The sequence below is a fragment of the Kryptolebias marmoratus genome, linkage group LG9, assembly GCF_001649575.2.
Source record: "Kryptolebias marmoratus isolate JLee-2015 linkage group LG9, ASM164957v2, whole genome shotgun sequence".
NCBI lineage: Eukaryota > Metazoa > Chordata > Actinopteri > Cyprinodontiformes > Rivulidae > Kryptolebias > Kryptolebias marmoratus.
Genome location: NC_051438.1, coordinates 10,952,421 through 10,975,210, shown reverse-complemented (window position 1 = coordinate 10,975,210; position 22,790 = coordinate 10,952,421). Strand labels below are relative to the sequence as shown.

The following is a 22,790-nucleotide window of genomic DNA, read 5'->3' as shown; positions in this document are numbered from 1 at the left end:
CCCCTACTGCTACTTCTCTTCATTCATTCACATCCTCTCTGCTTCCTTCCCTGTCCTCTTTTGTTGGTTTTTTTGCGTTTTGTTCTTTTAGGCTTCGTTTTGAGCACTCGGCTTCTGGACATCTAGTCACAACGTCGGCCGTGAGACATTTTCAATGCGCGCGTTTGACGTCCAGCTGCAGCGCCAAGCCACCTCGAGACGGTCTCCTTTGCCCTGCCTTTAGTCATTCCAGGGTGACACGGGCTGCGCTTAGTTACTAAGAGCCCAAAGGGGGAATGAAGGGGGCCCTTCTTCTCTGCGGAGAGGCATAGACGCGCTGACATAGATGGACGCGCCAACTGTTGAACACAGGCTGGTATAGGGTGGGAAAGTTTATTCAGCCAGCCCAGGGTTTAGGCTGCGTCTGTATTCCCACGCGCAGATGGGAGTTTGGCAGCCCTGAAGGCCCCGACGAAAGCCCCCCCCGAAGCAGGCTGCAGGATTCGGGTTTTCACTTTATGTGATCCGGACAGCCAGAAAGAAACCAAGGCTTAAAGCAAGCAAGAGAGCATTTGACGTTGGGGGCTGTAATGCAGCAGCGTGGTCGTGGAAAGAATAACAGGAACACAGGCAGCAACATTATAATACGGCTCAGTCTCCGTCAGCCATCACCACTGAGCATTTGAGATTTAGTTAATTGTCACGTTGACTCTGGAATTAGAGCTTTCCTTTTCTTTAATTCCACCTTAAAGGCAGGAGTGTAAATAAAAAGGATAGGTCAGGAGTTACATGTCCCAGAGTATCAGTGGGGATTAACGCCACACTAAACTCGAGATGCACTGATCAGAGGTTTCCAGGCCGATTCTGGGTTTTTGCTTTTTGTAAATCTCTGAGTTGCTGCTTTCTGTTTTGGCTGATTCAGGTTTCTCTCAAAGAACCATAATTTACACCTTCCAAATGTATTTATTTATTTTTGATCATTTCTGGTTAAGTGAAAATTTGGACTGTGAGTTAATATTAAAATATGTTAAACAAACATATAAACAAAAATGTTTACTTTTTCCTCAAAACAACTCCATTTTACAGAGCTGAAACGGAAAAAAAAAACAGTGAGTACCTTTTATGCGCCAAATTATAATTCTTTAATATTCTCATCTTTTTTTGAACATCTCAAAAAACACAAAAGAGGATATCCCAGGATAATCCTGTTTCCTTCTTCCCTATAATACCTCAGTTTAAAATAAACTGCATCAGCGTCCAACATAATGTTGGGTAAGAAAAGAAAAAAAGAAGCTGATTCACAGTAAGATAGATTAGGTTGTTAAATCATTCAGTCAGAAATGCATACACAATTACAGCTTCACAGCAGTTGAACTAATAGCTCTTGATCTACATCTGTCCCCTGGCTGCAGATGATAGGACACAGGAAGTTAACCAGACTCGAATTTTTCATCTGCTGAACTTGCAGCTGGATCCAAAACAACCACAGCATCAGTAAAAACCAGCAGCCGGCATCCATCTGCAGACAAAAACTACTTCCCCTTTTGGAGTTTCTTACATCTTTTCTGCTTTCCCTGACATCTCTTCAAATACCCTTTAGAGAAATAAATTATTCGTTATTCTGAATTTCAACAAAAACTTCTACAACAAAGATGTTTTGGTGCAAACGTGAATTAGCTGTTTAGCAAGTGTGTCTTCACTGACTGAGGAGGGGAAAAAAATAAAGATTTTTATTTTTTGCATTAAACTATGATACATTTATGGACCTAAAAACAATCCGACTTTTGATTACCACTCAGCTATGTTGCAAAAAAAATAAATAAAAAATGCCTGTGATGCATTTATGGTCCTAAAAAAGTCAGATGTTTGATTACCACTTTATGATGCATTTATGGACCTAAAAAGATCAGCTTTTTTTAAAATTGCTCCTTTAGCTATGACACATTTATGGTCCTAAATAAGTAAAATTCGACTTTTGACTGTGGCTTAGCTATGATGTCCCCCCCCCATTCAGATTTTGGGTTGCCACTTAGCCATGCTGCATTTTTGGACCTTAAAAAAATGTTTTTTTTTTAATTGCCACTTAGCTATGATGTGTTTACTGATCCAAACTAAAATGTCAGTACGTCTAGTCACCAGTCCCTACAGTAAACCCATCATCACCCATGACGCGTTAAAAGACTCAGGAAACTAATGATATTTGGACACCTAATGACCAAGATGTCTTACCAGTAGGAGATGCGTAATGTTGCGTGTGTGTCAGTCAAACGGGCATTTAAAGACTCCGTATGTTTGCCTTGAGCTCGCAGCCACGTGCTCCAACCTCGCAGGCGTTGTATGTGTTAGATGTGACAGTCTGACCTGACAGGAAACTCCACCCAACTCCTTTTTTTGGTTCCTTGGGTGATCTGCAACATGTGGGTGCAAGCAGCAGCGATGAGGCTCAGCCCGGCAGCCACGTGAACCTCTCAGTACCGCGGCCCGCGACTTTTTTCATTCAGCACTTTAACATATTTCTGGGTACTGCTCTTCTGTTAAAAAAAGTCTCTGTTGATGGAAATGAGCTGAAAATTTAGGTTTGTGCTTTTTTTTTCTTAGTCTTTTCAGCTCGTCTTGGGTTGTCTCCAGCCTTGGATATTAAGCTGATTATCAGCTCTCTGTCAGGTCAGATGTGAAGCACGTGTTGTAGAGAATGGGACACACACACACGCACACCGTTTTGGCTGCCCAGGTTTTGTAATGGCTGTGTGAACAAAGTGAAAAGTATTTCTGTGTCCCCGCATTTAACCCGCCATTTATTTCAGGTAACAAAAAATGTCAGCTCATTCAACGTCTCAAAGAGAAGTGCATCTGTTATCAGCTGCTCTGCTCCCTTCGTCTGATGGTGCTTTTATTTCTGAGGGTTTTTTTTTGTTGTTGTTGTTGTTGTTAAAAATGTCATTCGCTGTCAGGCCCGTACCTCGCCCCCGTCAGATCGGTGACATTTCCAGGTCTTGGCATTTCAAGAATGACTCGCTTCACGTGTGCCTGTAGTCAAAGGAAAAAGGCAAAAAAGGAAACGGTTGAGGGGCCTCTTCCCCTTTCTAACCCCCCCTCTGTGTTGGCGCTGTCGTTTGGTCACATGGGAAGTGGAGGAGGGGGGCTGCAGGTGGAGGATGAACAGATAGAAACACAACACCGCAGCAGCCGAAACAAGCTTATAGAAGAGGAACTGAAATTGTCCTCGACATATAAAAGAGAAAATCTAGTCTGACTAAAAAGCATAATTTTTTTTTTTTTTGTTAGTCCAAGGATTAAGATGGTGTTAATTAAAGTTGTAGTTGTTAATTAAATCTGTTATTTTTTTGACCAGGTGCCATAAAAAGTGGCCCCAAAAGTAGTCGTTGGGTGTTCATCTACAGCTGATTATGTTTTAGAGCCAACTTGATTTAAGATGGCCACGGCACCATTAAAGACAAAAATGGCTGCAACTCAGTCCGTTTTAGAGATGCTGGGCTAAAACCTGGTGTGGTAGTAGCTGAGAGTCATCCCCAACACATACATCAGGTGCGAACAGATTGCACGAGATTTTGTGAAGACATTTGGCATTAACTGTTTAGAGTTAACCTTGCCTGTCTGTTAGCAAAATATCTCCTGAACCAGTGGAGAGATTTGAGTGAAACTCTCAGTAGGTCACGATTGGATGTACATCTACTACTGATTACCTTTTTGGAGTCAACCTGATTCAAGATGGCTGCCACAGCTGATCATCATTAGACAACACTAAAATCAGTATATATCAGGCAGATTTACAGATATAGAGCTGTAATTTGATGTGGTAGTAGCTGAGAGTCATTTAAACATACTTCCAGCTTTAACACATCTTGCGAGATCTCTCATGAGATTTAGCACAGAACATTTACAAGGTTTGACCAAAACGGCGGTAACTGGGCCCTTTCTCATCATAAGATGATCTCGGTTTTAAAACTCTAATTGGTGGCGGGCGATATGCATTCCTTCAAGGAATGCTGGGGCTTTAATTAGCTTGTTTATTTCAGAAAATCCAATCAGTTTTTCTCTCCCTCTTGCACTCACTTCATGTACTCCTCTCCTCTGCGTCTGCCAGACCGAGGTGTTGTTTGAGCCACTTCCTGTTACCATGACGACCCACGTGACCCTAGAAGATGCTCTGTCCAACGTGGACCTGCTGGAGGAGCTGCCCCTGCCCGACCAGCAGCCATGCATCGAGCCCCCTCCCTCCTCGATCATGTACCAGGTACACACACACACACACACACACACACACACACACACACACACACACACCACCCACTATAATCCCCCCAGTTCCCCACATTTGACCCTTTCATCTCTTTCTGCAGGCCAACTTTGACACCAACTTTGAAGACAGGAATGCTTTTGTGACCGGCATCGCCCGTTACATCGAGCAAGCCACGGTCCACTCCAGCATGGTGAGAAAATTTTGTCCTGTTGGGCCGCCGCCATTATTTTCACATCTAGCTATTTAAATCGGGTCTTTCATGCTCCAAATTTAGCCGTTTGTCTTCCTGTTTCAGCGAGCACAAAGACGACTGTGGGAAGCAGCCTCACACTTGCAAAGGGAGCCTTGTTTTACGTGAATTCTTACAGTTTGGCTCTTTTTTTTTTGTCAGCGTTTGGCTGGCTCGGCCTGTCACAGGACACACACACACACTATTCCACTCACACAGTGGTGAATCAGACAGGCAGCGGACCACTAAAGCTCCTTCCCTTGCCGGTGAATGAATGGAGAGTGTGATGTGGCTGGTGAAGAGGAGGCGTGGGCCCTTTTATTTAACTTTATTTTACAGGAAGTAAAGCTGATGGTAAAGCCGGTCTGTTTGGACGCGCCCACCTGCTTCGAAGAGGAAGCGGTCTACCTCTTCTAAAATATTCATCGCGTCTGGGAACAAGTGACTCATCCAATATGTCTGCTGGGGTCTGTGCTGCTGGGTGGCTTTACACACGGAGGGCGGTGCAGACAGGAGCACGGCCAAAGATAAAGTTAAAGAGAGAGTTTGAATCATATGAAGTGAAAGATATGAACAATGAATATCTTACTTGTTGTAGATACCTCTTTTAGCAACCTCAATTATTATTTGTATAGCTAATAACATTATCTGCACAATTTAATGTGCTTAAAAAGGGTCAAATTAAAATCTGTACAGTAGGTTATAAACCCTACATGTTTGGACACACAGGTGTTGTGTCCAAATCTGTCCCCTCGTTGAGATCTGTCACCTCCCCTCTCCTCCTGCTGCAGTGGATGCAAAAAGTGGCAAAAAGAGAGTTGGGTACTTTCTTTTCGCATTTTACCTCAATGCCACTGCCTAAAACAACCGAGGTTGAGAGGAAAACGGAGCAAAGCCGGTGGGGAATCTGATCCCGATGGGATAGCGAATCTTAACACAACACCGGCGCAGCTTTAATCTGTCAAACACGAGCCCAGATTCTAGCATTTAAAAAACAAAACTAGTGGTTTTGTTTTTTTCTGCTGGCTCCTCGCAGCCCCTGGGTGCATGTTGTGCTGATGTGGTAAACCAAGGAAACCCAGCAGATTGTACAAACCATCCTCTTGTAGTCAGCTAGCTCGGAGTGCTCCAATACTTTAATCTCCGTCGGCCTTCAAAACGAATGAATAAAGCCGACCCTCGACTGCTGTAGGCAGCGCACACCAGTGGTGCGGAGGTTGTCATGTCAGCTGAAACCTTGAAAAAAATAAGACCAATTTATAAATTCATGTGTTGACTAAAAGCATTGGTATTAAGAAGACATCATCAATTATGAAATAAAGACTATTAGCGTGAGATTGCTCAAAAAAGCTATCTACAGCAGGTAAGATGTTAACTGTTCATAACCTTTCCATAGAATTCCACTTCAAAAAATAAATCTGATTTATTACTTTAAGGCAGCACTGGAAGTTCTCATCAGCAGGGATGTTGGCACAACTCTGCGTCAGGAGTGTTTGTTGTTGGTTTTTGCAGAACGAGATGCTGGAGGAAGGCCACGAGTACGCCGTGATGCTCTACACGTGGAGGAGCTGCTCCAGAGCGATACCTCAGGTGGATCACCGCCTCATCGCTGCACTCGCTGACACGAAGCCATCATAGCTGAGTTGAAATATCTGATTGTCTTTGGTTGTAAACAGCAGCCAGACGAACTCTTGTCGTTTCATTAGGAGTATTAGTCTTTTCCCCAGGTGGATAGTTAGGATTAAAAGCACAAACCTTTGAGGTTTGATCGTGTTTGTTTGGTCACTGAGCTCTTATTGTGCCCCGGACTCCAAAGTCTGTCTGTGTGACGGCGCCACCTTGTGTTTGTTAGGTGAAATGCAACGAGCAGCCCAACAGAGTGGAGATCTACGAGAAGACCGTGGAGGTGCTGGAGCCCGAGGTGACCAAACTCATGAAGTTCATGTACTTCCAGGTGAGCCACATCGTTTTGTGCTGTTTCTTTGAGTTTGCGCTTCTAAGACAAACATTAAACCTCAAACTAAATATGTATATAATGCTAAACTGTTTGTAGATTTACTTTGTGTTGCTTTGATTACTCTAGTATATTTATTTCCATTCACTGGAGAAGACGCAACCAGTGTTTCCAGACTTCAGCTAAATGGAAAAATACTTTTATTTTAGAGGTGTTTTTTTGTTTTAATTTTTATTAATTAAAATACATTGTAAGGTAAAGGCCTAGCATTCCTTGAAGGAATGCATATCACCCTCCACCTTTTTATGTTTTGCACTAATATCATCTCATGATGAGTAAGAAGAGAGTTGTAGCCGTTTTAGTCAAACCTAGTAAATGACATTACCCACAGTCCCGTTTAATATTGCGACATGTGTTCACGCTCAGCGTATGTGCTGGCAGTGGCTCTCAACTACTACCACATCAAATTATGGCTCAATAGCTGCAAATTTGACTGATTTATAGCCATTTTTAGGTTTGCTATGGTTGTTTAGATGTGGTGGCCACCTCAGGTTGGGTTGAGTCCAAATGTTAATGAGTTGTAGACGTTCATCCAATGATTAATTTCTACGAATTTCACTAAAATCCATGCTGTGGTTTATGAGATACATTGCTAACAGACGAGCCAAGTTGACTCTGCTAGTTAATAACAGAATCTTATGCAAAGATGTCACCCAAAGTGAAGAGCCTGGAATATTAGATGGGAAAGACTTTCAGCTACTACCACACCCATTTTTAGCTCAATATCTGTCAAATTGAGTTAGTCTTTTTTATGTTTTCTAAGGCCAATTGGCTCTAGCAGCCATCTTGATATGTATTGACTCCAAAAGTTAATCAGTTGTAGATGTAGCCCCGAAAATTAATTTCTGGAATTTCCATTAAAATCCATCTATTGGTTCAAGAGATATTTTGCTAACAGACAGACACAGTTGACTCCAACAGTTAATAGCACCGTTTTAGAAAGAAATGGTGTGCAAGCAGTTAGCGCTCAGAATATAAGTAGGAGATGACTCTCAGCTACAACCACACAAGATTGTAGCGCAGTATCTGTAAAACTGACTGAATTACAGCCATTTTTGTGTTGGCTAAGGTGGCTGAGCCGCTGCGGCCATCTTTACTGGGGTCGATTCCAAAAGTTAATCCGTTGAGAGATGTGCAACCATTAATTCCTTCCTGAGAGTTTCAATAAAATCCAACCACTGGTTTATGAGATGATGTGCTAACACGACAAAAACATGATCACCGGCGAGGGTTCTTTCGACGGGCAACAATCAGCGGAATATTTCTGGTTTCCCCAGCGGAAAGCGATCGAGCGCTTCTGCAGCGAAGTGAAGCGCCTGTGCCACGCCGAGAGGAGGAAGGACTTCGTGTCGGAGGCCTACCTGCTGACGCTGGGTAAATTCATCAACATGTTCGCGGTGCTGGACGAGCTGAAGAACATGAAGTGCAGCGTGAAGAACGACCACTCTGCTTACAAACGGTACCCAAGTACGCCTTTCTTTTTGCTTTTCCCTCTAAAACAAAAGCTTCAGTCGTCTCCTCTCTTGTTTTGTTTTTTAGTGCTGCTCAGTTTCTGAGGAAGATGGCCGACCCTCAGTCCATCCAGGAGTCCCAGAACCTCTCCATGTTCTTAGCCAACCACAACAGGATCACTCAGGTAGGGCCTTCACCTTCAGCAGAATGTGGATTTCAAATGTGTGACCATTCTATTGTTTTTTTTCTGGTTATAACTTCTTCTGGACATTTTATTTTGACTTCAGCATACTTTTACCTATTTTACCCATCAGGAATCAAAACGTTCAGCTCGTTCAGGATATTACGGCTGTGACTTTTGGTGTTTACCTTAAATTATTAAACATTATTTATATATATTTTTTCTCTTAAAAACTCACTTCAGATCTTTAAAAATCTTTGAAATATACTTCATAACACTTGCTTCATTTTTTTAGCTTTTAGCTACTGTATTGATCATTTTAGCTTTCATCTAGTTCTTTGTTTGTTGTAATTTTGGCATCTATCTGCATTTTCACAAAGTTTTGGTTTCAGCTACTGTTTTGTTAAATTTAGCATTTTGCTTCTTTTAGGATAATTTTTTGTTTCTAGTTACTATTTTGCTAAATTTGCCCTTTTAGTTGCTGTTTTGATCATATTAATTTTCAGCTTCAGTTTTATTAAATATAGGTTTTAGCTGCTTCTGATCATTTTAGTTTCCAGATGGTCTGATAAAAATGTATGAACCCCTTTAAAGTGTTTGAGGTTCAGCTTGTTTTCAGACGGCAGCAGTCCTCTGTGGTCTTGGACCCAGTGTGATATAACTTATTGAAAACTTATATAATAAAAACAGGAAAACATTTTTGACTCAAATGGGCAAAGAAAAAAGAAAATCTGTTAAAATAATCTCCCTCCAGCTGTGTTCAGCATGGCGGTGGGTTAATTCTGCTCGGGGGCAGAGGAAACATTTGCCTCAACTTCAGTTGTGAAAGCGAACACGTACGCGTGCGTTCACCAAGATGAAGGTGAAATCTGATGTCTTCTAAAACATAACCATCCCAGACCTTTCTCTGAACCCATAAATAAGTTATCTCAGATTTGTCTGATTCAGCCGCGGTCATGAACACAAGTCAAAGCAGCACTGATCAATTGAACAGAAGCGTTTTGCCTTTGGAATGGGTACAAATGTAACCATCATGATTGTGCCTCTGACCTACAGAAAAACAAAATCTCCCTTTGAAGATCTGTCAGCTCATTACAGTTTCATGTCCTCCGTCTGTCCCTGCGCAGTGCCTGCACCAACAGCTGGAGGTGATTCCAGGTTACGAGGAGCTTCTGGCAGACATCGTCAACATCTGCGTAGACTATTATGAAAACAAAATGTATTTGACCCCCAGTGAGAAACACATGCTGCTTAAGGTCAGTTTGACTCTTCTTCTGCTTTTTTTTTTTTTTTTTTCTGCAAGCGTATAAAAACATTAAATCAGGTCTCACGCTGGTCTGTTTGTCCTAATACAAACAACCTGATGCGTGACAGGTCATGGGCTTTGGCTTGTACCTGATGGACGGGAATGTGAGTAACATCTACAAGCTGGACGCGAAGAAGAGAATCAACCTGAGCAAGATCGACAAGTTCTTCAAAGTGAGTTTTTGGCTGTTTTTGCATGGTTTTAGGTCCTGCAGGTGTAATTTTTAATTAATTAATTAATTTATTTTCAGCTTCAGGTTGTGCCTCTGTTTGGAGACATGCAGATAGAGTTGTCCCGCTACATTGAAACAAGTGCTCACTATGAAGAAAACAAGTCCAGGTGAAATAATTTACCTTTTTTTTTTTTTTTTTTTTTTTTTAACCACAACTGTGTAAAACCTAAATCTCATAACCCCATATTTCATTCACAGTGGAAGATAGTAAACGTATCAAACATTTAAATTTTAAAAATTTACCTTTTATTTGAAAAAAATAAAAAAGGTCATTTTGAATTTAATGGCAAAGACGCATGTCGCCTCTTTTTTTTACAACAATCTGTTCACAGACAATCATCTGTAGAAGTGTTCCTGAGTCCATTCAGTGATGTCCAGAACAGAATCAGACCTGTTTTAAATTCAGTGGCCCCTGAGGGCCCCAAGATCACTGGGATTTATAATTACTTTTAGCCTTTTGCCCTTTGAGCTCAGAGATTTCTACAGATTCTTGAAATCGTTTGATGATATTGTGAACTTTAAATGATGGATAATTCAAAGTTTTCCCAATTTTCCACTGAGGACCATCATTCTGAAATTGCTGCAGTATTTCTAGCCAGTTTTTTGCAGACCGGTGAACCTCTGTCCATCTGTACTTCTGACAGATTCAGCCTCTCTAAAATGCTCTTTTTATACCCAGTCCTCTTACAGACCTGTTGCCAATAAACCTAATTAGTTGCAAAATGCTCTTCAAGCTGATTTTATTCATATCTCCTACTTAGTTTTACAGCCTTGTGTTGGTCCTGGTCCAACCTTTTATGACTTGTTCTTGCCACCAAATTCAAAATTACTTAATTTTATTTTTCCAAAATAATGGTGCAGCTTCGAAGTTTACTTTGTTCCATATGGGTTTGTGAGATTTGCAAATCATCACGTTCTGTTTTTATTTATATTTCCCACAATGATGGAACAACCTTTAGAATTCGGCTTGTACAACGATGTGCACTTGATTTCTCACCTCCTGAGCTATTTGCTTCCCCAAAAAAGCCTCTAAATCAGATGCAAAACTTGAAAAGTCTTTTTCTACCCCACCATCTGTTCTCGCCCCGCCCCCATCTTTGCCCAGGTGGACGTGCACCCAGAGCAGCATCTCGCCGCAGTACAACCTGTGCGAGCAGATGGTGCAGATCAGGGACGACCACATCCGGTTCATCTCGGAGCTGGCCCGCTACAGCAACAGCGAGGTGGTGACGGGCTCGGGCCTGGACAGCCAGAAGTCCGACGAGGAGTACAGGGAGCTCTTCGACCTGGCGCTGAGGGGTCTGCAGCTGCTGTCCAAGTGGAGCACACACGTCATGGAAGTTGTGAGTGGAAATTGATCGCAGTCTGACGTGGCGCGGAAAGTGATGCCAATAAGGGTCAGCAGGTGTCGCTTTATGAGGTTAGAAACATCGATTGTGCTTTGACCTCAGTACTCCTGGAAGCTGGTGCATCCCACGGATAAATTCTGCAACAAGGACTGTCCAGGTACGGCGGAGGAGTACGAGCGCGCCACACGTTACAACTACACCAGTGAGGAGAAATTTGCCCTGGTGGAGGTCATCGCCATGATCAAAGGCCTGCAGGTAAAACTCACTCGATCTATAGTAATCTCAACGCACGTGTAAGACGTTTGTGGAGCTGAATATTCCAGTAGGAGTTCTGATTGTGGAGTCAGGAGTCTGTGTTTCCTTTCCTGTGTAGGTTCTGATGGGTCGAATGGAGTCTGTGTTTAATCAGGCCATCAGGAACACGATCTACGCCGCGCTGCAGGACTTTGCCCAGGTGACCCTCAGAGAGCCTCTGCGCCAGGCTGTGCGCAAGAAGAAGAATGTCCTCATCAGGTACCCATAGCATTAAAATGAATGAGATTTTCTATTTATGGTTCGGAGTAAAAAAATGGTTATATAAGGTAGTACGTGCCGTATGTCAGTTGTTTGTTTTTTTCCCTTTTAATAGTGTTCTCCAGGCCATTCGAAAGACTGTCTGCGACTGGGAAGGAGGGAGAGAGCCTCCAAATGACCCCTGTCTGAGGGGGGAAAAAGACCCAAAGGGTGGGTTTGACATTAAGGTGCCTCGTCGAGCTGTGGGACCCTCCAGCACACAGGTAAGGAGGCAGACTTTGCCATGGCTGATAGTCATCGCACCAAAAAACCCAACGGCAGCTGCCCTTACAGGACGCCGATTGACCCAAATCCATTGTTGTTTTGGCAAGAAAACAAAAAAGCTTAGAGCAAGACCATATGTATAATTCTTTCAAACACCAGCTCCTAAAGAGGCTCGCACAGATGCTGCAAAGGCATCAGTATGCCAGAACTCAAGAGTAGTTCCTCACTTAAAGGAAGGAATCGACCATCACTGCAGGCTTTTATTGAAAGTAATGCTGTATTTTAAATGTAATGATCACTTTTTCCTACGTTTCGCAGCTGTACATGGTGCGCACCATGCTGGAGTCACTCATAGCAGATAAAAGTGGGTCTAAGAAGACTCTCCGCAGCAGTCTTGATGGACCCATAGTGGTGGCCATAGAAGACTTCCACAAACACTCCTTCTTCTTCACGCACTTGCTCAACTTCAGTGGTGAGTTGAAAATCTCCTTTTATTGATTTTTTTCAGTAGTTGCCTTGATATTTCAGTCAGAACCGACGTGTTGATCATCTTAAACTTATCTGATGTGATTTTGACTTCTTCTATGCGCAAATTTAAATAACTCCTTCCCTTTCTGTCGTCCTTCCGCTGATCAGAGGCCTTGCAGCAGTGCTGTGACCTGTCCCAGCTGTGGTTCAGGGAGTTCTTCCTGGAGCTGACCATGGGCCGCAGAATCCAGTTCCCCATCGAGATGTCCATGCCCTGGATCCTCACCGACCACATCCTGGAGACCAAGGAGCCTTCTATGATGGAGTAAGACCAGTGACTCGACCCCCTCAGACTGGGTTTGGACTTTGAAAACACAGGCGGGATTGTAACTTCTGTCCTTCCTCCTCCAGATACGTGCTGTATCCTCTAGACTTGTATAACGACAGTGGTTATTACGCTCTCACTAAGTTCAAGAAGCAGTTCCTGTACGATGAAATCGAAGCCGAGGTGAGGTCCAGTGACCACCACTTAAATGAGTTCTGTTTTGAATTTAAACACATCATTTTTATCATCTCAAAAGCCATACATTCATGGTATTTCTGTTGCTTTTAGGTAAACCTCTGCTTTGATCAGTTTGTGTACAAGTTGGCTGATCAGATCTTTGCCTACTACAAAGCAATGGCTGGAAGGTAGAGAAAGTCACTGGCAGTGGTTGGTAGCAGTGTTTGGGGAACTTCTTCGCCTAAATTCAATCTGATGTGTTCCACAGTGTCCTCCTAGACAAGCGCTTCAGAGCCGAGTGTAAAAACTACGGCGTCATCATCCCTTATCCTCCATCGAACCGCTACGAGACGCTGCTCAAACAACGACACGTACAGGTACGAGGAAAATGTTCTCTACCCAATTTTATCAACATGTGGAATTTTAGGTGTTGATTTTTAAATCTGTGAAACTATTTCTTGACCATTTTATTTTCAGCTGCTGGGTCGATCCATCGACCTGAACCGTCTGATCACCCAGAGGATCTCGGCGGCAATGTACAAGTCCCTGGACCACGCCATCAGCCGCTTTGAAAGCGAGGACCTCACCTCCATAGTGGTAAGATTGTCGTCAGGCACACTTCTGACGGTGTCCGCCGGACATCATCTTCCTAACTCTTCGTCGTGACCTCCGGGCAGGAGTTGGAGTGGCTGTTGGAGATCAACAGACTAACCCACCGGCTGCTGTCCAAGCACATGACTCTGGACAGCTTCGACGCCATGTTCCGCGAGGCCAACCACAACGTCTCTGCTCCCTACGGACGAATCACACTCCACGTCTTCTGGGAGCTCAACTTCGACTTCCTCCCAAACTACTGCTACAACGGATCCACAAACCGGTCAGTTCGACGGTCCGGTCAGCGATGAAACATGGTGGTTTGGTTTCCCGTTTGGCTGTTTCCAACTGTTTTCTTCTCGCCCTCAGCTTTGTACGCACAGCTATCCCCTTCACCCAGGAGCCTCAAAGAGATAAGCCAGCCAACGTGCAGCCTTACTACCTGTATGGGTCCAAGGTACGATTGCATCGCGTCTCAAATTCAGAATTTTCCCAAAAGCATCTGCCCTCACACCGCATCACACTGCCTCGTTTCATCACTCTTTCCTCCGTTCTTTTCAGCCTCTGAACATTGCCTACTCCCACATATACAGCTCCTACCGAAACTTTGTCGGCCCGCCTCACTTCAAGACCATCTGCCGCCTCCTCGGTTACCAAGGCATCGCCGTAGTGATGGAGGAGCTACTTAAGATTGTCAAGAGCCTGGTATTTTATCTTCATTTCTTACATCCCTAACAGCACGTAGCTTTTGTGCCGCAGCGTGATGGATTTTTAAACTTATTATCCTTCTTTTTTCTTTTTTTTTTCCTTGTGCCCTCTCCTCCCTTTGCCTTCTGTGATCTATACATCTTTGTCACTTTGCAGTTGCAGGGCACCATACTGCAATACGTAAAAACTCTGATAGAAGTCATGCCCAAGATCTGCCGTTTACCGCGCCATGAGTACGGCTCCCCAGGTGAGCTAAGTTAGATCTTTTACGACAGCATTAACACAGTTTAAATTTTTTTTATTCAATTCAGGCACTAGATATCCTAAAGAGATATGACTTAAAACAGGACAACTTAAACAGATGGGCAAATCTGGACATGTATTTAAAAGTTGGTGAATATAGTAAATACTGTTACATACATTGTCTGTTCATAAATGATAATAAGTTCAAAATGCTTTTTTTTTTTTTAAATTGAAATTCTGTTTGATATCAGGTGATAAATACAGTGATGAATATCCAGTTTAAATATTAGTCCCATTTCATTGTTACTTATGCAGGAAATAAGTCTGTTCTACACAAGTCAAACAAAAAATGGTGTCTCTTGCTAATGTTTGGCTTTTAAGTGCAATCTGGGCCTTTTTTTACCCTCCTGAAGCCCTCGTAACTGAAAAGAGGAAGAGAAGCCCCTGTAACTTCGGCCATGGGAGGGTTAATCAGCATTGAGTTGTGGGTCAAAAGACAGTTTTGATTAGCATCGTTGAGAACACGACGCCTCGATGCACTCTGCCTTTTTTAAACGGGGCGTTGTGGTCGGGGGCCGCAAGACTGGGCACAGCTCGCTTCATTTGTACTCGTCATAAGAATTCACATCGAAGCCCTGAGGTGGGGGGGAAGTAACATGAAGGAAGGAGCTAGTTGTTGTTTGATTTTTAGATGTCCAGAAGACATCTTACAGCTATCTCAGTCTGACCGAGGAGGTAGAGTTTTGTGGTCGGGTCAAAAAGAAAAAACTAGCCAAACTTTTTTGCAAGTTTAATTTAGTTAATTTCTTTGAAAGTAAACAAGCTGGCAACAATAAAGTTAAGAGCAAAATGAAGAAGTTACCAGACACAGTGGGGAAACTGGCACATCTCCTGTCTGAAGTGAGCTTGTGATAAGTAGAGAGGGACTGAAATGAACCATTACATTGTGTGTAAACTGAACCATCGAAGGGCTCTGGTTTAAAACTCAAAGGTTGGCTCACTTCTCTGTGTCTTGGTGTTACGTCTCCTCCTGACCTGTGTCCATTCATGCATTTTGTGCAGAGCTGTTTGTGCAGATGTCGGTCAGATGGATTATCCCTTTGAGGAGGGTTCAGTAATCTGTAGATTACTGATGTTCTGTACCTTCAGGTCTGTACAGAGCTTACAGCCTATGATCTTATTGCCAATAGTTAGGCATCCTTCTGCCCTCGGCCGTGTGAGGGCCTGATGTTATCACCCAATGTGGGTCAGGGCAGCCGCGCAAACCCGTTGACATCAACCCGGTTCCATCTGGCAGCCCTTGATTAGCACTGAGCCCATGAGAAAGTCTTAGACGTGTCCTTTTTGGTCATGTTTTGGATTGTTGTGAAATATATGTTTTTATTCCAATGAAAGGTTCATTTTGCAGCACATCATGGCTTTATTTACCCCTTTCTGCCATTCCAGGAATCCTGGAGTTCTTCCACCACCAGCTCAAAGATATCATTGAATATGCTGAGCTGAAGACAGATGTCTTCCAGAGTTTAAGGGAGGTGGGAAACGCCATCCTCTTCTGCCTGCTCATTGAGCAAGCTTTGGTAAGGCTTTGTTTTTCCCCCTTTGCAAATCTTCATTTCCTGTTCCTGTCTACCTCTACTGACTCTGTTGTTTTCCCTGTGTTTTTTTTTTATACCAACTCCTTCTGATAACTCCTATCAGCATTCTTTAGTGAACAGGACAACTAATAAATAGCTCTAGGTGTTTTAATCACAATGCGTATTTCTAATATAGATGACCAGTAACCTGGATTTCTGAAGGTTTTATTCTCCATTTATGATGTTGACTCACTCCCTAAATCAAATATCACGGTCCAAAACTCTCAGGCTCTCAGTCTGAGTGTCCGAAAGGTGTGTTTTGATCTTTGATGTTCTTTTTTTTTTTTTATATATCTCTGAAATACAACTGTATTTTTTATTTCACGCTGGCAACTACCGCAGGTGGTAAGGATTTAGGTCTTGTTCAAAATAACACCGAGACCAAATAGCTTGTTTTATCTCGTGTTCAACTTCTGAGTTTGTTGTTTTCGTGTTGTTTCTGGCACATACATTTTTTTTTATCTCCGACCAGCCATGGAAGCAAAAGGACTGATTTGCAATATCACTTAAAATTTCCGCCACGCAGCCCTAATGGCGTTCTGAAATCTGAACCTTAACGTCCTTCTCTTCCATGGAGGAGATGATTCTACTTTTCTGATTGGTTATTCTGCCTTTGACTTCTCTTTTAAGTTCGGCTGCTTGTAAAGCCTGTGTACCTAACACTGTTTTGTTTTATATTTTCTTCATTTCTGTGTGGCTGCACTGACTTGTGTGTCCGTACAGGGTGTTTGTGTGTAGCTCTGGGTCGCCTCCATGCGTGTTTGCCTTGCTTTCATCATTGCATGGTTCTCTCTCTCTCTCTCTCTCTCTCTCTCTCTCTCTCTCTCTCTCTCTCTCTCTCTCTCTCTCTCTCTCTCTTCTCAGTCGAGGTTTCAAGATGCTGCTTTTCCACATTTAGATCAATAGCCGTCGCTAACGATCACCACGGCAACCGCTTTGGCATGTCGGTTTCATTGTAAACTCACATAGCGCACATACACTCGACATTTTCAGATCTTGGAGACGATTGTAAAACTCGATTTCTTGCTCCTAAGCCATATTTCTATGAGATTTTTGAGCTTGGAGTGTGAGGAAATTATAATCCTGTTAACGTTTGCCTGTCACCACGGCTTTGCACAAAAAAACAACAAAAAAACAAAAAGGAATTTAGCACATTCAACAGAACCTCATGGCTGCCTGCATGCTTTGTGAGGGTGTCCGTGAAGCCCGGGGAGTGCGGTGCGTAGTTAAACCAGTTCTGCTTTGTGCTTGAATCGTAGTCCCAGGAGGAGGTGTGCGACCTGCTTCACGCAGCCCCCTTCCAGAACATTCTGCCCAGAGTCTACATCAAAGGTAGGCAGAGCGTCAGACCACGTACAGTTTCTGGGTTTTTGGAGAACTTTGAGGAAGCATTTTTCCGACTGAAAAGGCGTACGTTTATAGTTTCTGTAACTGTGTCCCGCAGAGGGCGAGCGTCTGGAGGTGAGGATGAAGAGGCTGGAGGCAAAGTACGCCCCTCTTCATCTTGTGCCTCTAATCGAGAGGCTGGGAACCCCGCAGGTGAGTTCAGTTCACCACGCTTCGGTCTGCAAGAATGCTGACAGCCATACTCCAGTTCTTTGTTGCTCTCGAGTTAGTGTATTTTAAAAACATTTCTGAATCGTGCATAAAAAGAAAACCCAATGAAACAAAAACTTTTTTTCTGTATTTATTAATGCTGGCTATTCCCATTTATTAGCAAATTGCCATTGCCCGGGAGGGGGACCTGCTGACCAAAGAGCGCCTGTGCTGCGGCCTTTCCATGTTCGAGGTCATTCTGACACGCATCCGCAGCTTCCTGCAGGACGCCGTGTGGCGTGGGCCCCCGCCCACCAACGGGGTGATGCACGTCGACGAGTGCATGGAGTTCCACCGCCTGTGGAGCGCCATGCAGTTTGTCTACTGCATTCCTGTAGGAACACACGAGTTCACAGCAGAGTAAGTAACCCGGCTTGGATCTGGACATTACTGAGTTTCTCTGCCTGCAGGTGGGAGCTTTGTACCCTAGAAACCAAAACAACACTAGAGCTGTTTCCACTAGGGGGTTTCAGCATATGTCTCATTTTGTCCTGATTCTGTTGTCATTAAGCTTCATCTGTGAGGTGAAATGATTAATATCTGAGAGGAAATTATAAATAAGCTACAATTATTCTTGGAATATCTTTAGCCAAGCTTAGAATTCTCCTACTTTAATATGTAGGTAATGAGAATTTAGCAGAGGTATTTCAGCATTTCTGTCACAATGTGTGGATGGAAAAACAAATTATAAAAGAAGAAAACAAAAATATCTGAAGTAGTTGAGATGTGTTGGCAAATTGCCAACTAGTAGGATGTATTGGAGCAACTAAGGTTACTATATACTGTATGAATATTCTTTTTCTAATATTGCTTTGTCCAAATCTGGCTTTATTTGGTTACGTGTTCTAAAAATGTTGGACAATGATGTTTATTCAGAGTTGGGCCCTAATGGTGTCATAACAGGAATGTTGCTCCCAACCTGTGTTGGGATTAAATATTTTATAACCAATCAGATTTCCGATGCAGTTTCAGTCTGCCGTTACGTTACCTTTTGTACTTTTGGTTCATCTTTTCAACGAGAAAGCACAAAACCCCAGGAGACGGTGTGCGTCAGTGACAACATTCAGCCCTTGTCTGATGGCGGGTTTTAACTTGGAGTGGAAAATTTTGTTTGTGATGGTGAAACTCCGATTTTTATCCAGGAGCAAGTGGTTCTGAGCGTGTCTGTTTAACTGTGTCTAAGGAGGTGAAATTCTCCTGCAGCTGCCCGGAGGCGGCCAAACACTTTATAAAAACCCACATCCTCCTCATTGAAGCAGATTGTAATTTGCGTATTTTGGAATTACAAGGGAGATGTTGTCGTGACAATTCATGATACTGATCGTGAACTTCTATGTTGAAAACTGTTACGGCCGTTTTGGGCAAAAACTGCGATAATGCCAGATCTCGCTCAATCTGTTTGTGCTCAGAGTGCGTATTGGGGATGACTCTCAGCTACTTCCACACCAAATTTTACCTCAGTATCTGTAAAAATTAACTGAGTTATAGCAACTTTTGTGCTTTCTAACATCGATCAGTTGCAGTGGCCATCTTGAATTGGATTGACTCCAGGAGAACATCAAATGCTAACTTTCTGAAAGTTTTATGAAAATCAGTCCACTCGGTCAGGATACGTTTTGCTTCCAGGCAGCCACTCAAACGCGGTCAAAACCACCTTTGCCGTAGTAGAAACTTGCCTTCTGTGTCGTCCTTCAGGCAGTGTTTTGGAGATGGGCTGAACTGGGCGGGCTGCGCCATCATCGTCCTGCTCGGACAGCAGCGTCGCTTCGACCTCTTTGATTTTTGCTACCACCTGCTCAAAGTGCAGCGGCAGGACGGCAAGGACGAGATCATCAAAAACGTGGTGAGTGTATTTCAGTCCGCGCACCCCGTCGCTCGTACGCACGTCCCGTCGATGCGTGGCTCGTCGTTTCTTTTTCTGCAGCCACGTGATTTATAGACACCCGCTTTTGTTTTTTATTCACCTCGACAGCCCCTGAAGAAGATGGCCGACCGCATCAGGAAGTACCAGATCCTCAACAATGAGATATTTGCCATCCTCAATAAGTACATGAAGGCGGTGGAGACGGACAGTTCCACTGTGGAGCACGTTCGCTGTTTCCAGCCTCCTATACACCAATCCCTGGCTACCACCTGCTGAAACAAAGCCTTGACAAACAGTGCACACACACACACTAAAACACACACACACATACATCCTCCCCCTTAGCTGTGATGCTGATTTCTGCCTCTTTCTGGTCTTTAAGAGGTATAGGTTACCAATCCGAAGACAAGTCTTCTCAAACTTTTCATTTTATTTCAAAACTGTCTTTGGATTTCTCAAACAAGTGGACCAGACTAGAGGTGGAAATGTTTATTAACGCTCCCTTTTTTTTTTTTTGGTTTTGTTTGTTTATATTTTACTCTGTGTGGTTCTCACTCTGACTCATGCATGCCCTCTGCTTCCTCTTCAGCCGCTCACCGCCGACAGACGAGCCAAGATGAAGTCCCCCGTGTCTCGCTCTAATTGAAACTAATCAAAGTTAAACTACGTACGATTTGCAGCTAAAACTGAGACAAAGAATCGGTCTGTCAAAGTTTCAATACGGCACTAACTAGTGCAAAATGTATTCGTTTGAGACGTACTCAAAAAAGAAAATTAAAAAAGAAGTGTTTTGTGGCGATTACCGGTTCAGTCCCCCCCACTCCTGCATGACTGTAGGCCCTGTGTACTCTACACCGGATAGTTTTACATGTGAACATTTTCTGCCGCCCTTGCAACACTCGTTCCCATGCAAACAAAAGAGAAACAGTTTTAAAAACAATTATTTTGAGTGTGTCCATACGACCTCGAAATACAGAGCTTTTGACAAACCATGACAAAGCAGCCCGTTACTATTTTGCGCCCTAGAAACCACAACAACAATGGAGCCATTTGTACTGTAGTTTGTTTTTCTCTGTCTGTCTGGCCTTATACTGATCCTGTTGCTATTAAACTTTGATTGTGTGCTGAAATAGTTAACAACTGAAAGGAAACTGTAAACAGCATCAAAGAAAGTAAGAAAAAAGTTGTTTGGGGAAAACCTTTAGCCAGGCTAAGGGTTCTATCTACATAGGAAGGTTTTTTTTGTGAAAATGCAAAAGAAAAAGACGTTTTTGCCTTGCAGCCACGTGGAAACAGAGTTTTAGGAGCTCTGTTTTTTGAAAACATGTAGAGTGAAAAATCTTAAAACGCCACCTTTTCATTTTTTAATAGACTGCTAAAAGACAAGCTTTCGAAAACGGTGACGTCGTCGCCAAACGTCTAATCAAACCTACGACCCGAGCGCGTCCTGTTCTTCTTCTTCTTCTTGTGTTTACATTTCTTACTTGGTGTGCAAGCCTTCTGTGCATGCTCCATGCCTTGTTTTGTATCGTTGTGGCAGTGTTACAGCGCCACATACAGGCCCGGCATAGTCACTACAGCGTGTGAACGAAGGCATTTCTAAAAACGGAGCTGTTTGCTATTTTTTGAAAACCCGTGTTTGCAGGCCTAGGAATGTCAGCATTTTTTTTTTTTATTATTTTTGTTTTGTTTTTTTTTTTTTAGAATGTTTGTATAGGGATTTTTCTACCAACAGGAACAAAATAATATTAAATTATTAACTAAATAATAACAATTAAATGATCAAATATTATTTAAAAATCATCCGGAGCAGAGTAGACCGGGCCTTAGTCTTCCCTGCCTCCTGCCCTGGTGCACAGTGCTGATCACTCACTCATTTCTACTTCCACACCTGACTTGTTTCCAGAGAAACGGGACTACATTGCCTTTTTATGACTCGCTTTCACTAACCTGAAGGCCTGATCTTGTTTGTTTTTTTTTTTTTTTAATCTTTTCCGTTTCGCCTCCGAACACGGTTTTATTTGCTACGAGTTAACTCTGTAAAATTTCAAAGTGAAGTGTTGAATGTTGTAACCGTTCTTGTTTTTAATGATTTTTTTTTTTTTCAGTTTGCACATCCTCGGCATACTCGCCTCCGTGCTATTGACTAGAAACCTCAATTGCTGTTTTCTTTTCTTTTTGTCTTTTTCCACACTCCTTAGTCTTTTGCCGGTTGAAAAGATTTTTTTTATATTCTGTACATGAACACATTTCTTTTTTTCTCTGACAAGATATTCATTTGAATAAATGTGTTTGCTTTTTTTTGGACAATACAGAAGAAACAAGATAAAAAAAAAATACCTCTAGGCTGTATAAAGACTTGTTTCGTGTGTGAGTGGATGAGCAGACCTATAAAATACTCCTCACATACAATAAAGGAGAAAAAAAATAAGTTACAGGGCAGTTTCCTTAATATAGTCAGTATTTACTGTTGTTGAACCTTGGGTTTAAATTTAGCAGTGTTATCAAATATGCAAAGTCCCCATCCTCCTGATCCATATAAAGGAAAAAAAAGGATTATTAAGAAGCAACTCTTCCCAAACAGCCATCTATTTCTGCTCTGTTTTAAAGGAAGACCGTTTCTTTTTTTTTTTTTTTTGTAAAATCTCTTTTTATCATATTTATTCAGCTCCAATTTATTGTTCATTTAAAGGTTAAACTAGTGAAAATGAAGACACAGATGTATCATTTCAAAACCTTAGCATGGCAGATGTAATTTATTGTCATCAGTGGCTCCATTTGTGACATGAGGCTTTGTTTATGATATGGTTGTACAAGTGACAATGTTTTGAAGTTTAAAAGAACAAGAATAAAAGAATTATGAAATGTACAACAGTGGTCCTGCAAAGGATTTGAAATTATGTTGTATTTCCATGAAATAAAAGAAAAAAAAATGTTGAACTTAAAAAAAAAATCAAGGCTCAATTGTTGCGTTTTTTTTTTTCTTTAAAGGGGACCTGCAGTAGAGAATGCAGGTTTAATGTCCCAGGTTTATCAAGGGTAAGGTCGCAAGTTTTAGAGGCTTTAGTCAAACACAGAGATTGAGATAAGTGGCAGACTTGTAAACTTTCAAGAAAATTCTTCATTTGACAGCCAAAAGGTATAATTCAGACTCCTTAAAGTGGGGTTCTGTGGAAAGGTTAGGACCAATTATTATCTTACCTGTTGAAGGTAGCTCTTTGAGCAACCTTAGTTTGGAGAAATTTAAGTCTGACCAGACTGACGAGCTAACGGCTAGTCTGAACAAAGCCAAGACCAAAGTGGGTTTCTACCATTTTAAAAAAACAAAAAACCCTGCTGAGCGAGAAAAAAACAAACAAGCAGGCCGTGAAAAAAAGTCAAAGTCAGCTTTATTGTCATTT

The 22,790-nt window shown here is 42.5% G+C and overlaps 1 protein-coding gene across 3 annotated transcripts in view; it reads left to right on the top strand.

The window, feature by feature from the left end:
- cyfip2 (cytoplasmic FMR1 interacting protein 2) overlaps nucleotides 1-22,342 on the top strand; it is a 25,222-nt gene extending 2,880 nt beyond the window's left edge. Inside the window, exons 2-30 of one of the 3 annotated variants that reach the window (XM_017419757.3) lie at nucleotides 4,085-4,234; nucleotides 4,341-4,430; nucleotides 5,982-6,059; nucleotides 6,322-6,423; nucleotides 7,761-7,942; nucleotides 8,023-8,119; nucleotides 9,244-9,372; nucleotides 9,491-9,595; nucleotides 9,673-9,761; nucleotides 10,760-10,997; nucleotides 11,106-11,258; nucleotides 11,377-11,516; nucleotides 11,632-11,779; nucleotides 12,099-12,252; nucleotides 12,417-12,573; nucleotides 12,660-12,756; nucleotides 12,862-12,938; nucleotides 13,019-13,127; nucleotides 13,228-13,347; nucleotides 13,428-13,627; nucleotides 13,714-13,801; nucleotides 13,906-14,049; nucleotides 14,209-14,299; nucleotides 15,742-15,872; nucleotides 17,189-17,261; nucleotides 17,374-17,468; nucleotides 17,647-17,885; nucleotides 19,221-19,368; nucleotides 19,498-19,665. In XM_017419757.3, coding sequence (XP_017275246.1) covers nucleotides 4,118-4,234; nucleotides 4,341-4,430; nucleotides 5,982-6,059; nucleotides 6,322-6,423; nucleotides 7,761-7,942; nucleotides 8,023-8,119; nucleotides 9,244-9,372; nucleotides 9,491-9,595; nucleotides 9,673-9,761; nucleotides 10,760-10,997; nucleotides 11,106-11,258; nucleotides 11,377-11,516; nucleotides 11,632-11,779; nucleotides 12,099-12,252; nucleotides 12,417-12,573; nucleotides 12,660-12,756; nucleotides 12,862-12,938; nucleotides 13,019-13,127; nucleotides 13,228-13,347; nucleotides 13,428-13,627; nucleotides 13,714-13,801; nucleotides 13,906-14,049; nucleotides 14,209-14,299; nucleotides 15,742-15,872; nucleotides 17,189-17,261; nucleotides 17,374-17,468; nucleotides 17,647-17,885; nucleotides 19,221-19,368; nucleotides 19,498-19,665 — 3,759 coding nt within the window. In that variant the 5' untranslated portion in view covers nucleotides 4,085-4,117. The other 2 variants (XM_017419756.3, XM_025006713.2) reach the window with 2 other exon arrangements.
- Nucleotides 22,343-22,790: the final 448 nt, after the last annotated feature.